This window comes from Canis lupus, chromosome 9, assembly GCF_003254725.2.
Source record: "Canis lupus dingo isolate Sandy chromosome 9, ASM325472v2, whole genome shotgun sequence".
NCBI classification, from domain to species: domain Eukaryota; kingdom Metazoa; phylum Chordata; class Mammalia; order Carnivora; family Canidae; genus Canis; species Canis lupus.
In genome coordinates this window covers 41699538-41713577 of record NC_064251.1, presented here as the reverse complement: position 1 = coordinate 41713577, position 14040 = coordinate 41699538, and the positions used below count along the sequence as shown (strand labels likewise).

Genomic DNA, 14040 nt, shown 5'->3' with positions numbered 1-14040 from the left:
AATCCTCTTTAGTGCTTTTTTTTTTCTTTTGGACTTCTCTCAAAGCTATATTCTTTTGTATATATTACGGCACTAATCTCATTTTGGTGACCATCTTTCCCCACTGTGAGACTATGAGCTTCATGAGGTCCTTTTTTTATACTTATTTTTTCTGTAGTAATTACATCACTGCCTGGCAAATAATAGACATTTGTTAATACTGGTGTTGAATGAGCGACAATCTAGTTTTGTTGTTGTTACTTTGTTTTGTTTTAAAATAATAAACCTCATATACTAGCCATGATGCTTGGAGTTCTAATGTGGGCCCTATTAATGTATTTGGGAAAGCAGTATACTGGTTCGTGGGCCTTATTTTACTTTTTTTTTTTTTTTTTTTTTTTGGCCTGTCTTATTGTGTGGTGTGTTTTCTTCTAGCTCTAGACCAGGAGGTATGGGGAATGGGAATTTTTCTCTTTAGAACAGTAGTGAAGAAGGGTCTGATTCCTTTAGCTTCAAAATGAGAGGCTTCTTGGGTAGAGTAAAAGTATTGGGGTATGGCACATATCACTCAGTAAATGGTATTAAGTCAGAAGTTCCCAGATGGTGTGTAGGCACGCAGCTATTCGATAGGTGGGTTAAAAATGTGCTGAAATGTTCCCCTGGGTCATGTGTAAACAATCTCATCCTTTTACTTCAAGGTGCTGAATACTTTCTCAGTGTATCTCAATGTGAAAAATGTCGGGGAAAACTGTGGTAAATGAGTGGGGCTGAGGTCTGTAACCTCATAAGGGGCTAAAGCAGAATTAGAATTGATATACGCTTTGAGGACTTAGATGCCTCCCATGCTAGAAGGAACTAAATTTCATATTATCCCAAGTGATAGCACAGTTGGAAGTACTAGCAAGTTTAATCAAAGTTAGCCTTGTTGGGCACAACCCAACTTCTTTTCTTTTCTTTTTTTTTTTTGCAACCCAACTTCTAAACAGTAGAGAATTGTTTATATAAACTATGATATCTTAGCCTAAGGAAGTGTCCAGTTAAATTAATTTCATGGATCTGGCATTATATGAAATCTATATCGATTGCATCTAAGCAAAAGCACATCCATAAATGACAAATACAACGAGAGCAAAAGAAGTTGGATTTTTTTTTCTCTTATGAGAGCTGCTTACATACAAAAATGTCAAGCTTAAAAATGGTCTCTTAAAGAAATATTGTTAAAACAGGTTTTTCAGGCAGTCCAGGGATGTTTGATTCAGCTTCCTAATCTATGAGGGTGATGTCCTAGAGGGTAACTATGGCCTTTTCTAGTGGCCTTAGAAGATAGCAGAACCACAGTAGTGTAAAGAAGCATGGGGAAAGATGTTGGTGCATGGTTTTTAGGATCCCCTTTAAAAGGGTCTCTGACCCCTTTGGGATTTATGTTGTCAAGATGACATTGAACTGGGAGACTAAAGACCTGGGTTCTAATCCCAGCTTTCACCACTAGCTGGCAGTGACTTTGGAACAGGTCCTTTTATCCTTTCCTGACCTCATCACTAAGTAGAGAGGGTTGTGTTGGATTTTGGAGGCCCTTGCTGTGATCTTTTTATTTTTTATTTATTTTTATTTATTCATGAGAGACACAGAGAGAGAAGTAGAGACACAGGCAGAGAGAGAGAGAAGCAGGCTCCCTGCGGGAACCCTGATATGGGACTAGATCCCAGGACCCCGGGATCATGCTCTGAGCTGAAGGCAGACGCTTAGCCACTGAGCCACCCAGGTATCCCCCTTGCTCTGATCTTTGATGGGTCTATTATTTCATAATGGTTTTTACTTCTTTCTTTCAATGCCCAGGTATTATCCATGCAGCAGAGGAGAAGGATTGGAAAACTGCATACTCCTATTTCTATGAGGCGTTTGAGGGTTATGACTCCATTGATAGCCCCAAGGCCATCACATCTCTGAAGTACATGTTGCTCTGCAAAATCATGCTCAACACGTAGGTGCACGTTAACTTGTGGCTATGAGAACTCAAGTTCTTCACCTCTGTTTCCTGCCATGCAGACCTGGCTTGCACAGGGAGTTGGGCTGGTTCGAAGTAGCAGCTGCTGCCTCTGGTGCTGGCTGATGTAGAGTGGGAGGATTGAAGGTGTTCCAGAGCACTTTTGCTTCCTAGTCTTTGAGAATCGTGGAGACAGATTAGATAAATCTCCTTTCCAGACTCTTGGAGTGTTCATATCATCCTGTTAATTATTCTGACCAGGCAGTTGCTGAGCACCAGAGGGCCTAGAAACAGCTTAGTGTAGCACTGGCCAACTGGGCCACCCAGAATGGGGTGGGTTAAAGTATGAGTGAGGCTAGGGAACAACAGCAAGTAGGATAAATGTTTTTATAAGGAATTCTGCAGAACTTATCTATATTCTGTGGGAATAAGTATGATATTGACTAGGACTTTTTGGATCTTTGGATTACACAGGGGTTGTGTTTTAACAAGACCTGTTGTACTGGGATTTGACTTAAATTTATCATTCTGCCTGTTGGGTCTGTTAACTTTTGGTACATTCAGTGTGGCTTTCTTTTTAATGCTGGAGTTTTTCTACTCTTCAATGCTGAGCTTGGGCCTAGAGTGGCGAAAGCCTGGCTTCTGTGAGGTGAGGGACATACAGGTTTAGGGGTGGGGACTCTTACCTCCATGAGCAGTCATCTCAGTGGAATTCTGAGAAAAAGAAATTTGCCTAAACTTATACTTAGAAGCATAACATCCTGGAGCAGTGACCAAGTATGTCTTTTTTCTTTCTAGCCCAGAAGATGTCCAGGCTTTGGTGAGCGGGAAGCTTGCACTGCGGTATGCGGGGAGGCAGGTAGGGAATACCTTGACTGCAGTTATGATCTCTGCCCACTGTTGAGGCCAGCATGTTGTCAGTCATGATGCCTGGTGAGACCAGTGCTTTTCAGTCTCCATTCTATATTCTCCATGTGGCCTCCCACTCCTCCCTCCACCCTTAAGTTCATTCCGTGTATTTTCTATACTGGTCAATTCTTGGCCTGGAGAGTTAGTGTTTGGTGCTTTTATAGACATCAGGTGGTTTGAGGGAGTTATAGAACTGAACTGAGGCATTTGTATGAGTTAGGCTACTGTTAGCTTTGACCAAAAAATTTATCTGTCATGAGCCTGACTTGTAAACTTAACATGTGCAGAATATGAAAGCTTGGATTCTCCAAGAGTCTGGAACCTGGTAAAGTCTGGTGTACTTTAGGGAGGTGCTTTAAGAAGGTCAAAGTGCTTGGTGCAGAAACTAGGCTTTGATGGCTCACCCAAGGGCTTTTGAGTACCTTCCCACTCATGTCTTGAGTTTTGAGTGTGGTGCAAGAGGCATTTGAAAGTAGGTAGCTCCCTTTTGTGCCTGAGTAGGTATGAGTATGACCTGTGTAAAGGAGGACTCAGACACTTGGACCATGCCTTCTCTGTACTTTGTTGGATTATCACTAGTAAAGTAAAAGTAATCTTTCTAGATTTCAAATGCAGTTGTCTCTGAACAATAGACTCATGAACTCTTTGGAGGAATGGCCACAATAGATGGTTTCTTCTTTCTCTACAAGTGGCCCTGGTTTGGGGCTCCTACTTTGGCCACAGGTATAGTCATTATTACAAAAGTGAAGGACTCACTGCCCTATCTAGAATCAGAATTGAAGACATGGGCTAAGAGAGACCAAGTGTCTAGGACAGGATCAGGTAACTATTAAATGATGGAGCCAGACTTTGAACTTGGGTTATCTGGCTCTTAGTTCTAGGCTTTTCTCATTATGACATTTTCTCTCTCTGGGACAAATACTGTGACACACTACACTAATGGTTAGTTTTGCACTATTTCAAACTCTGCCTTACGACATACCATCTTTATGTAAATGCATGGGCTGTACCAGAGAAGCTACTTCTGGTCATTTGGACCTTGATGACAGCTTTCAAGTAGGAGTTAGGACAGACTCCCAGAAAGATTGTAGATTTCTTGCTGAGTGAATGTGCCTTTTATAATGAGGCTAGAAGTTTACCTCAACCACTGATTGTACCTTCATCTCTCTATGGCATTTTAACATTGAGTATATAATATGTAGAATTTTGGTGTCTCAACCCTAATGAAAGTAGATCTTGGATCTTGCTCTGTACCAAACCTAGCAGAATGAGACTTGGAAGCACAGGTATGACCAGGTCTAAGGGCAAGAAAGTCAGTGGGCTTTGGGAATAAGGAGCCTTGGAGGAGGGGGAAAGAGATCACAGTTCTCTGGTCATTTTTTCTTTTAGCTTGTCCTCTTTGGTGAATGCCATATAAGGGCCTTTTTTCTTTTTTCTTTTTCTTTTTCTTTTTCTTTTTCTTTTTCTTTTCTTTTCTTTTCTTTTTCTTTTCTTTTCTTTTCTTTTTTCTTTTCTTTCTTTTCTTTCTTTTTTTCCTTTTTTTCCTTTTTAATTTTTCTATTTCCTAGTATTTTTAAGTCATTTCAGATTTCAAAGGGAGACTGGTGGCACACTGGTGGTGGTCTAGCTTTTCTTCCAGGCCTCTGAAGAACATTTGTGGGGTGGGTTCTTCCTTGTAGCCAGAAGTTGTGTGGACATAGCATACTGCTTAAGGCATATATTGGATGGGATGTGAATGTACAGAATAGATCACTGTCACTGTTTTTCTCTTTACTCTTAGACAGAAGCATTAAAATGTGTGGCTCAGGCTAGCAAGAATAGATCACTGGCAGATTTTGAAAAGGTAAGCAGGGTATTGGGTTGGTAGGGAATGGGTGGAGGAGAGGGGCATTTACTTAAAAAAAATCTCTTTATTTGTAAATAATTATAGTTTCATAAGAATTTTCAAAGACTGTACCCAATGATCCCATGTATTACTCATCCAATTTTCCCCAGTGGTTGCATTTTAATTATAGTACAGTATCAAAACCTGGAAATTTTATACAACAAAACTTGTTGAGTTGTAGTACCTCATTTATATATAGTACCTTTCAGTTTCAAAAAGTTCTTTTATCTGGGCGCCTGGTTAAGTGTCTGACATGATCCTTGGGTCCTGGGGTCGAGCCCCATGTTGGGCTCCTGCTCATCAGGAATTCTGCTGCTCCCTCTTTCGCTGCTTCGTGCTCACTCTTGCTCTACTCTCTCAAATAAATAAAATCTTTAAAAAAATGTTCTTTCATCCTTTTTCACTTGGATTTTTTTCTTCTCTCTCTCTCTCTCTCTCTCTTTTTAAAGATTTTTTATTTATTTGAGAGCAGGGTGAGTGAGAGAAAACATGAGTCGGGTGGAAGAGGGAGAGGAAGAAGCAGACCTCCCCTACTGAGCAGGGAGTCTGGTGCAGGGGCTCATTCCCAGGACCCCGGGATCATGACCTGAGCCAAAGGCAGATACTTAATGACTGAGCCACCCAAGCTCCCTGTCACTTAGATTTTTCACAACAAACCTCTTCTCTGCATTTTATGGTTGAGGGAGCTGAGCCTATGGTTCAGGGAGAGTGCTTGAAGCCCCACAGCTCACGTGTCAGGCCTCAATGCCAGGCCTGGCACTTATTTTGCACGCCATGGTCATAGAGTTTCCTTCAACTCCAGCAGTGCCAGCTCTGCTTCTCTTGTGGGCGTGAGAAAGAGTCTTGCTATGTGCACATGGACCAGAAGACACTTCCCGAGGTTGATGTTCCAGGCTGGCTTTGCCTCCTGTGCCTTTTACTCATTGTTAGCCAAGGTTTGAAAAGGGGAAAAAACATGCCTAAGCAGTAGAGTGAGACTTTGTATATTCTCTTCTGAGCCTCTCTTCTCCTAGTCTCAGTATAATGACCAACTTAAAAACAAATGTAGATCTAGAAAGAAAAACTTAATTGTGGATAGAGGCTAAACCATTTGGCTCTGGCTGTCTCCAAGATTCCACATCTTTGTTGAGCTTTCTTGCCAATTTCACTTCCTTACTTGGCATGATTTGCTTCTTCTCTTAACACCTTGTAGCACAGCTGACATGAGGCTGGATATTTAGACCATTCCTCAAAGTAAATAAATTACATACATGAATAAACAAAGTAGACTAGATCATTTTATCCTAAAGTTTGGGATGTTTGATGGGGATAAGGGTCTGGGATACATGAGGGCTGAACAAAATTAGGTGTTTTGTTTCCTGTTAACTGCAGAACTATATGCTGATGTGCTCATAAAACTCCATGAGCCAGGGGATCCCTGGGTGGCGCAGCGGTTTGGCGCCTGCCTTTGGCCCAGGGCGCGATCCTGGAGACCTGGGATCGAATCCCACATCGGGCTCCCAGTGCATGGAGCCTGCTTCTCCCTCTGCCTGTGTCTCTGCCTCTCTCTCTCTCTCTGTGACTATCATAAAAAAAATAAATAAATAAAAAAAAACAACTCCATGAGCCAGTTGTGGGATTAAGCATTTCCCATTATTTTTTATTTATTTTTAAAGAGAGAACACAAACTAACACACACGGAGGGGGAAAGGCAGACAGAGAGAATCTTAAGCAGACTCCATGCCCATCCGGACATGGGGCTCAATCTCACGCCCCTAACATCATGACCTGAGCTGAAATCAAGAGTCAGACGTTTAACTAACTGAACCACCCGGGTGTCCAAGCATTTCTCATTATTTAATCGCAGAAAAAAAATTTTTTTTTTTCATGGAGACCCTGTTTACTCTTTGGGATACATGCGGAGAACTGCTTGTGTAGTATCGGGCTTACGTGGTTTGGGCTGTCAACATGAGGCCTTCTGACAGAAAGGTGGTGCCTAGAAGGGTCTCCATCTTTTAGTTCCTGATGTTTCCTTTCCTTTGCCTTCTGGCATAACTTTTCTTTCATCTCAGATCCTCTAGAGCTTCAGTCAGTTATGTGTTTACAAGGCCCAGCAAACTACTTAGGAAGCTAGGAGTAGCGTGACTTTAGGTGCTTCTCTGTGCCAATCTCTGTGACTGGCTTTCTTGGCAGGCCCTGACAGATTATCGGGCAGAGCTCCGGGATGACCCAATCATCAGTACACACTTGGCCAAGTTGTATGATAACTTACTGGAACAGAATCTGATCCGAGTCATTGAGCCTTTTTCCCGAGTTCAGGTAAGGACCCTCTTGGGGACTCTGATTCTTTGGCTAGCCATTCTGTCTAGTCCCCTCCGTTCCCACGTGTCCAGAATAGGAACTTGCATCCAAGGCTGTGTCTGGTGGGCAAGAAGGCTTGGGCTTTTCTTGCCATAGGAATAAGTGTTAAGGAAATTCTATGGGATGGAGGCCAGTGAGATTGCCCTGCTCATCCTGAGTACAGTCCCCTCCTTGCTTCTGTAGTCACCGTGCATGTGGTAGATGTCTGTCTACAGTGGGTATGTGGGACGGGAATGTGTGTTGTCTAATGGTGAGAGGCCTAAGCATGACCAAAGAGAGTTTGGCCCCACGTTAGAGGCAGAAGTAGGACTCTCAGTGTCACTGTCTCTCTGCCTTTTCTTGTAGATTGAACACATATCTAGCCTCATCAAACTCTCTAAGGTAAGGAGTCCTGAGCTTGTCTTGGGGGCAGGGACAGGGAAAGGGGCTGGGGAAGTGGTTAGCATTTGTACTCAATGGGCCTTGTTGGAAAGTCCTCAAACTTCATGGTGTGGCGTGGGGACTGTGAGCTCAGAGCTCGAGTTTCACTGTTGCTGTTTTATTGACAATCTGTTTGCCCTTTTGTACAAAACTTGTGTCAGTGTGATCTCTGACTAGTGGATACCGATCCCTTTAATCATATGCTTTGATTTTAGGCCGACGTGGAAAGGAAATTATCACAGATGATTCTTGACAAGAAATTTCATGGTGAGTAACAGTGGTGAAGCAGTTGAGGCATCATGCTCTTGTTTATCTTGAAAGATGTTCCATTTATTTCACCTGGTAGCTCCCTGGGATCCTCACCATACTTATCCCTGTGATGAGAGTATGCATAATAAATATGCACAAATGGAACACGGAGATGATTTCTGATTCTCCTTCCTGGAGAAAGGGAGGCAGCTAGGGAGCGGGCTGCTTCTCAGGTGCCTTTGTATCTCATCCCTTCATTTACCTGGGTTGCCCTTTTGTTTCCTACAGGGATCTTGGACCAGGGGGAGGGTGTCTTGATTATTTTCGATGAACCCCCAGTAGATAAAACTTACGAAGCTGCTCTGGAAACCATTCAGAACATGAGTAAAGTAGTGGATTCCCTCTACAACAAAGCCAAGAAACTGACATAGGTGAGTGCCGGCTCTGGGACCCAGCCCGGGCAGCGCCGTCTTCTGCCTGTTGAGACTGAAAGCCTCTGGGTGGCCTCGCAGCTTCCCCGATTGACACTGCTCTGTCTTCTCTTGCAGAGTTGGATCTGTAGCGGTCCTTTGGAGAGTGTGTGTGGCGGGAGAGTGAAACCTTTGGGGAAAATGCTAGGAGATTCTTTTTTCTTTTTGTTCTACTTTTCGCTCGGAAAGTTTTTAAATCCTCATTTGGTGCATCTGTATTCCAGCCAATAGGTGTGCCAGTTTTCATGTAATCTTTACTGGCCCAACTTGGGAGTGGGGAAATTGCTTAAAAAAAAAGAAAAAGAAAAAAAAAAGGTTATTCTGAATAAAAGGAAAAAGGCTTACACTACCTAAAGCTGTGCTCTCTGCCTCCTGGGAGAGGGCCGCAAAGCCAGGAGCCTCGTCAACCACTGGGGCTCCTAATCCACCTGCTGGGCGTCACCTCTCCTCCTCTTCAGAATTGGGTGTTTGCCTGACCATCAAAGCAACGACTTTTTATTGTTTGTACTGAACCAAAACAAACAACTGTGTATAGACTGCTATTTTCTTTTTTATTTGAAATGAGGCGTTTTGGTGTTCTTTCCCCTGCCACATGGCCTGTCACCTGCCCTTCCCCCCCAACAATGGCTCCAGCAGACTGGCCCGAGGGCCTGCCGCCGCCGCCGCCACCGCAGCAGCACCTGCACAGCTCCGAGCTGACCTGTGGAGGAATGGGGACGAGGCCAGGAGCTAGTGTCCACAAGGGCCACACGGGAGCAGTGTGGGCCCTCAGGGGGCCTGCTGTGCATGTGGCTCTTTTTAACACAGTAAACTAGATTAGACGTCAGTGTTTTAATTGCCCTCTCTGCTCTTCTCTCTGTCCCTTCTCTTTCCCCTCTCCACCAGGAGACCATCACATGTCTCTTTTCCTCCCTCCTTCCCCTTCAGGGGAGTCAGGCTGTCTGAAATCCATCAGCTTCTCTCCCTGTCCCACTCCTCCTCCTGCTGTCAGATGGATTTAGTCTTTTTTTAACCAAGTGAACATTGAAAATGAGACTGTGGGGTGTGGGTTTTCTTTTTTTTCTTTCGTTTTTGTTTTTTAAACCTTTGTTGTTGGGTTTTTGAGCAACCTCATGTCCCCCTCCCAGGGAGCTGCTTTATTTACCTCTTAGAAACTGAACGGCTGGGAGGTAGAGCGTTGTATTTCAGCATGCTTTGTGTTATGATGAGATCACGTAGTGAGGCTTTCGTGCCATTTGGGCAGGTGAGCTTCTGCACCTCTGCCGTGCCCAGCGATATTTCTTCCTCCTCATTTTTTTTGTCTTCTCTTTTCCTCCTCCCCTCATGCCTCCTTCCTGCTGGCCTCCTTTTCTCTTTCTTTTCCTTTCTCAGATTATCCTTCCAGGTTTTCGTAATAAATTTATATTTTGTAAAAGGATTTTGTTGTACCAGGTTTTGCATCCTCACTGAATCTGACTGGCTTTTACTTTCCTCTCCAGAATCAGGTTTTTGTTCTCAACATCTCTTCCCATCATGTCCAGTCACTGTTTTGGTTTTGGCACCATCAATATCAAATGTACAAACGGTTCTTGCTAACCAACACCAGGTATATCTGATGTTCAGATGAGTTCCAATAAAAACAATTTTTTTTTTCAAAAAGTGTCCTTTTCTTGAGTGCTGGAGGGCTTCTGAACAAGTCCACACAGCTCAGTAGCCTTCTAGACTGGCCAAAGCTCTGGTACCATGTTTGCTTCATGGGAGACCTTTTGATCTGGGATAAAGTGGAGGGCTTTGAGGAAGAAATTTGATCGGTCAGGTCTGAAATGGGAAGTGGTATGCAGGCATCCTCCTGTTTTTCCAAGGCAACATGGTCCAGTGAGGGCACGGGTTTGGGCTGGAAGATCCTCTGCTGGTAGGTAATTGTGATGGGAAGGTTATATGAAGTCATGCAAGTGCCCGGAGAGGCCTGCAGTTGTGGTTTGGTTTTTAGTTGAAATCTTCAAAAGCAGTGAATTTTCATACTACCCCTTGGACCCTGGCTGCATTCTTCTGAGGGGCTCTGCGGCCACTGGGAAGACGGGGTGGGCTCTCAGCGCCAGCTCCACTTGAGTCAGAACTACTTGTTACTCTTTCAGTTTTGTATAGTCTCTGTGTAGTTTCACTTGAAGACTTGCTTGCCTAAAGGACTGTAAGAACTATTCCAAAGGGATCCAGCCCTGGAGTTGGAGAGGAGGGAGGGTTTCCCAAGCCTACTAGGGCAGCCCCAAGGAGCTGAGGTGGCAGCAGCCTGTGGCTCCCTTTGTGGGTCTGATGACCTCCTCTAGACCCGTGCTGTCCATGGTGTAGCCACTAGCCACACAGGCCTCTTCAGTCTTTGATATGTGGCTAGTTGGAAGTGTGATGCATTGCAAATGTAAATACAAACCAGATTTTGATGACAGTATGAAAAAATGTAAAATAGCTCAACTTTTTAAATATATATGTTGAAATATTTTGAGCATAATGGGTTAAATAAAATATATTATTAAAATCCATCTGTTTCTTTTAATTTTTTTAATGTGGCTACTTGAAAATATTCAATTACCTATGTGGCTTGCATTTGTGGCTCACATTATATTTTTTTGGACAGTGCTGCTCTAGACCTCCAGGGCTGCTTTTCCTCCCTGGCCTCAAGTACTCTGGATCTGGGCACAGTTGAGAGGGTTGGGTGGCCCATAGGCTGGCCTGGGCCCCGTTTCTTCACCTGGGGACCCTCCTGGCACCAGTCTTAAGGGTGCTAAGACTTTCTGGTGTGCTAATGAGACAGCCGTGGTGTTGGGAGGAGAGGCTGAGGTGCTTGGCTCTGGAGCACTGCTGCGTACTAGTTATATAATCTGTGCTGCCCAGAAGGGCCACTAGATGCTGCTCTGTGATCCCTGAAGGAACAAAGCACGGCTTCCTCAGAAGCCAGGGCTTAGCCTAGCTTTATTTGGAGCCCTTTCTGGAGGGTAGCTGGCTGGGGCCTTGCCCTCTCTTTCTTGGGGTGGTATGGGAATGGGGCCATGCAGGGGTCAGGGATTCTCTGGTGACACATGGGAACACCAGCCCAAGAGCGCACATAACAAGCAGGCTGGCCCTTCTGGCAGTGAGAGGTAGGCTATAGGATAAAAGCCTGGTTGATGGTGGGGTTTGGAGCTCTTTCCTGTCGTTCTCTGAAGAATGGGAAGAATACAGCTCTGATTCGCTCAGCTGGGTCTGCAGTCTGGGCCTTGATTCTGCCATTTCTGGCACAGTAATTACCCTTTCTTCCTTGCCTTGCAATTGGAGCTGTGATGGGAGCTTGAGGGTGGTGGTGGTGGTGATGGTGGCGGTGGGTCCCCTGAGACCGTGGGCATGGCAGGGCAGAGGGGTGAACAGGACTTCCAGACAGCCTCTTTCCTTAGTCACAATAGCAAGTGTGCTGGCAGTGCACATTTCATGCTGTGCTGCAAATGTGGCTTTGCCTTTGAAGTGTGAGGCAGTGCAGGCAGTAATGCAAAGACCTCTTCGTAGGTGCTAGGGAAGGCTGGCTGGACAAAGGCAAGAGAGGCTCCCGGAGTGTGGCCAGACCGGAAGAGGCCCAGGCAAGTCTGCTTCTTTGGTTTAGGAAATGAAGTGGGGTGAAGCGGGCCTTGGTACTGTCTGCCATGAATTGGAATAGTTAGAACTGAAATTTGTAGGTACAGGGAACGGGGTGGATCCAAATAGTTTTAAGGGGAGGATTACAGGCTTCGAAATTTAGGCATATTTTGGAAATGGAAAGCATTTAGCCTTTGCTCAACACAATAATCTGCAGGGGACCTGGAGAGACTATGGACAAAGGCTTGCTTGGGAGCTGGGCCTTTCCACCAGGGGCTGGCGCGGAAAAGGCTTTGCCTTGGAGAGGAAGACAGCCATTGGGCCAGGGGACCTCGGAGATGACTTCTTCAAGCTTACTATAGGAAGGAGGGTTGAGGACTGCAGCATGTCAAGAGCAAGCAGAGGTTGTATCTGGAGGGAGGGGCACAGTGAGCTAAGGGCCAGCTTTTATCTAAGTTAAGATGACAGCTGCTGTGGATGTTTCAGAAGTAGCCCTCGGTGTAGAACAATGCATTTTTTTTCCCCATTATATGGTTACCAAAGTCCCCAAAGCTTTCAATTGCTCCTATTGACAGAGAAATCGCTGGGTAGTACATATACAAATTCTGGCACTTTCTGACCTGATAGCAGCATTGTTCTGCGTGGGGCAGCAGGCAGAACTGTCAGAGCTGCCACAGGTTGACAGCCTCGTGGGCTGGTGTGGCCCGGAGTCCGGGAGTTGGGTAGTTAATCTGGATTACCACTTCCTTATCTTTTGGTCCAGAGGTGATAATCCGGATTAAGATACTGTTTGAATCTTCTGTTTCTCTGGTTTGTGGGCAACTCTAGATCAATTTCCAGACCAAACTAAAAGAAAAACAAGTGAAGAATAGCTCTTGTGAAGGATATGAATTCTTGTCCTTGAGGGCAGTTCTTACTAGAAGTCAATTTTACAATTTGGCCAGCATCAGGTCTTCAAATGATACGTGGTTAGCATGAAAAACAAATCAGAAGATCAGAGGATGGTTGGAAAAGCGGTTGCTTCAGTTTTACTGTAACCGATAAGAGGGCCAGGGGAAATGCGCAGGTCACAGTTGTGAAGGGCTGGCCCATCTCGGGGGGGGGGCGGCTCACGGCCCTGGCCCTGGCCCTGGCCCTGGCCCTGGCGGGGGCGGGAGAGCCAGTCTGCCGACGACTCCTCTTGACCCAGGCTCCGGCCATTTCCCCGGGGTGCGGGGACCGAGGCCTCGGCCGGCCGGGGTGGGCGTGAAAGCCGATGGCACAGTCCAGCGGGATGCGAGTGGCTTCAGCAAGGCTTCGCCTCCGCGGCCCCGGCTCGGGGCCTTCCCCCTCGACCTCCATAGCTCCTTCCCCGGGGGACGAGGGTGTTAATGGGAAAAGGGGTCTCGGGAAACCCAGCCTCCGTGGATGGCTTCTCGCGCCGCAGCTGCGGCCCCGGCCCCGGCCCCGGCCCCGGCCCCGGCCCCGGCCCCAGCCCCAGCCCCAGCCCGGCGGGCCGCGCGTCGCCTGGGCGGGGACGCGGCCGAGAGCGCCCCCGCGGCCAGCGGCTGCGGGCGCCGCGGCGGGAACAAAGGCAGCACGTGTCTGGGCGGGGCGGCGGGCGGGTTCGGGCCTCGGTCCCGCCCCCGGCGCCCCCCCTTCCCCGGCCCCGCCGGAGCTCGGCAGCGCGGCGCGCCGGGGACTCACGCGGCCGGGCTGCTGCTGGCGCGGCGGCGCAGAGCGGGGCGGGGCCGGGAGTACCCGCCGCCGGCGTCCGAGTCCGGGTCCTAGATGGGGCGCGGCGACTAGAGGCGCTCGGGCCCTGGCCGCGTCCCTGCCCGCACCGCGCACGGCTGGCGCTGAGGACCGCGGCGGCCCCGGCCCCCGGCCCCCGGCCCCCGCCCCGCCGCCGGAGCAGGCCAGCCCCGGCCGTACGTGGGCCGCGCGCGCGCCCCCGACAGCGAGGCCGCCGAGGTGCGCGCCCGGGCGGGAGCGGGAGCGGGCGCGGGAGCGCGGCGGCGGCGCAGGCGGCGGGCGGCCGGCGGGGGGCGGGGCCGCAGCGCCTGCAGAACCTTGGACAGAAGCTCCGGAGCCGCCGCCGCCGCCGCCGCCGAGCGCGAGCCCCGCCGAGCCCCGCCGAGCGCCGGGACCGCGGGCCCGAGCCGCGGCGCGCATTGCGGAGGGAGGGCGCGGAGCGCCGGAGCCGCCGCCGCCTGCCCGGTAAGCCTGAGCCTCGCGGCCGCCCGCTG

The 14040-nt window shown here is 47.7% G+C and overlaps 1 protein-coding gene across 1 annotated transcript in view; it reads left to right on the top strand.

Annotated features, from left to right (window-relative positions):
• The window catches only part of PSMD11 (proteasome 26S subunit, non-ATPase 11), a 31390-nt gene extending 21516 nt beyond the window's left edge, over window positions 1–9874 (top strand). Inside the window, exons 7-14 of the mRNA XM_025439954.3 lie at window positions 1816–1960; window positions 2762–2822; window positions 4653–4715; window positions 6930–7055; window positions 7443–7478; window positions 7733–7784; window positions 8055–8197; window positions 8315–9874. Coding sequence (XP_025295739.1) covers window positions 1816–1960; window positions 2762–2822; window positions 4653–4715; window positions 6930–7055; window positions 7443–7478; window positions 7733–7784; window positions 8055–8197 — 626 coding nt within the window. The 3' untranslated portion in view covers window positions 8315–9874. The remainder of the gene's footprint in view (window positions 1–1815; window positions 1961–2761; window positions 2823–4652; window positions 4716–6929; window positions 7056–7442; window positions 7479–7732; window positions 7785–8054; window positions 8198–8314) is intronic.
• The last annotated feature ends 4166 nt before the right edge of the window (window positions 9875–14040 follow it).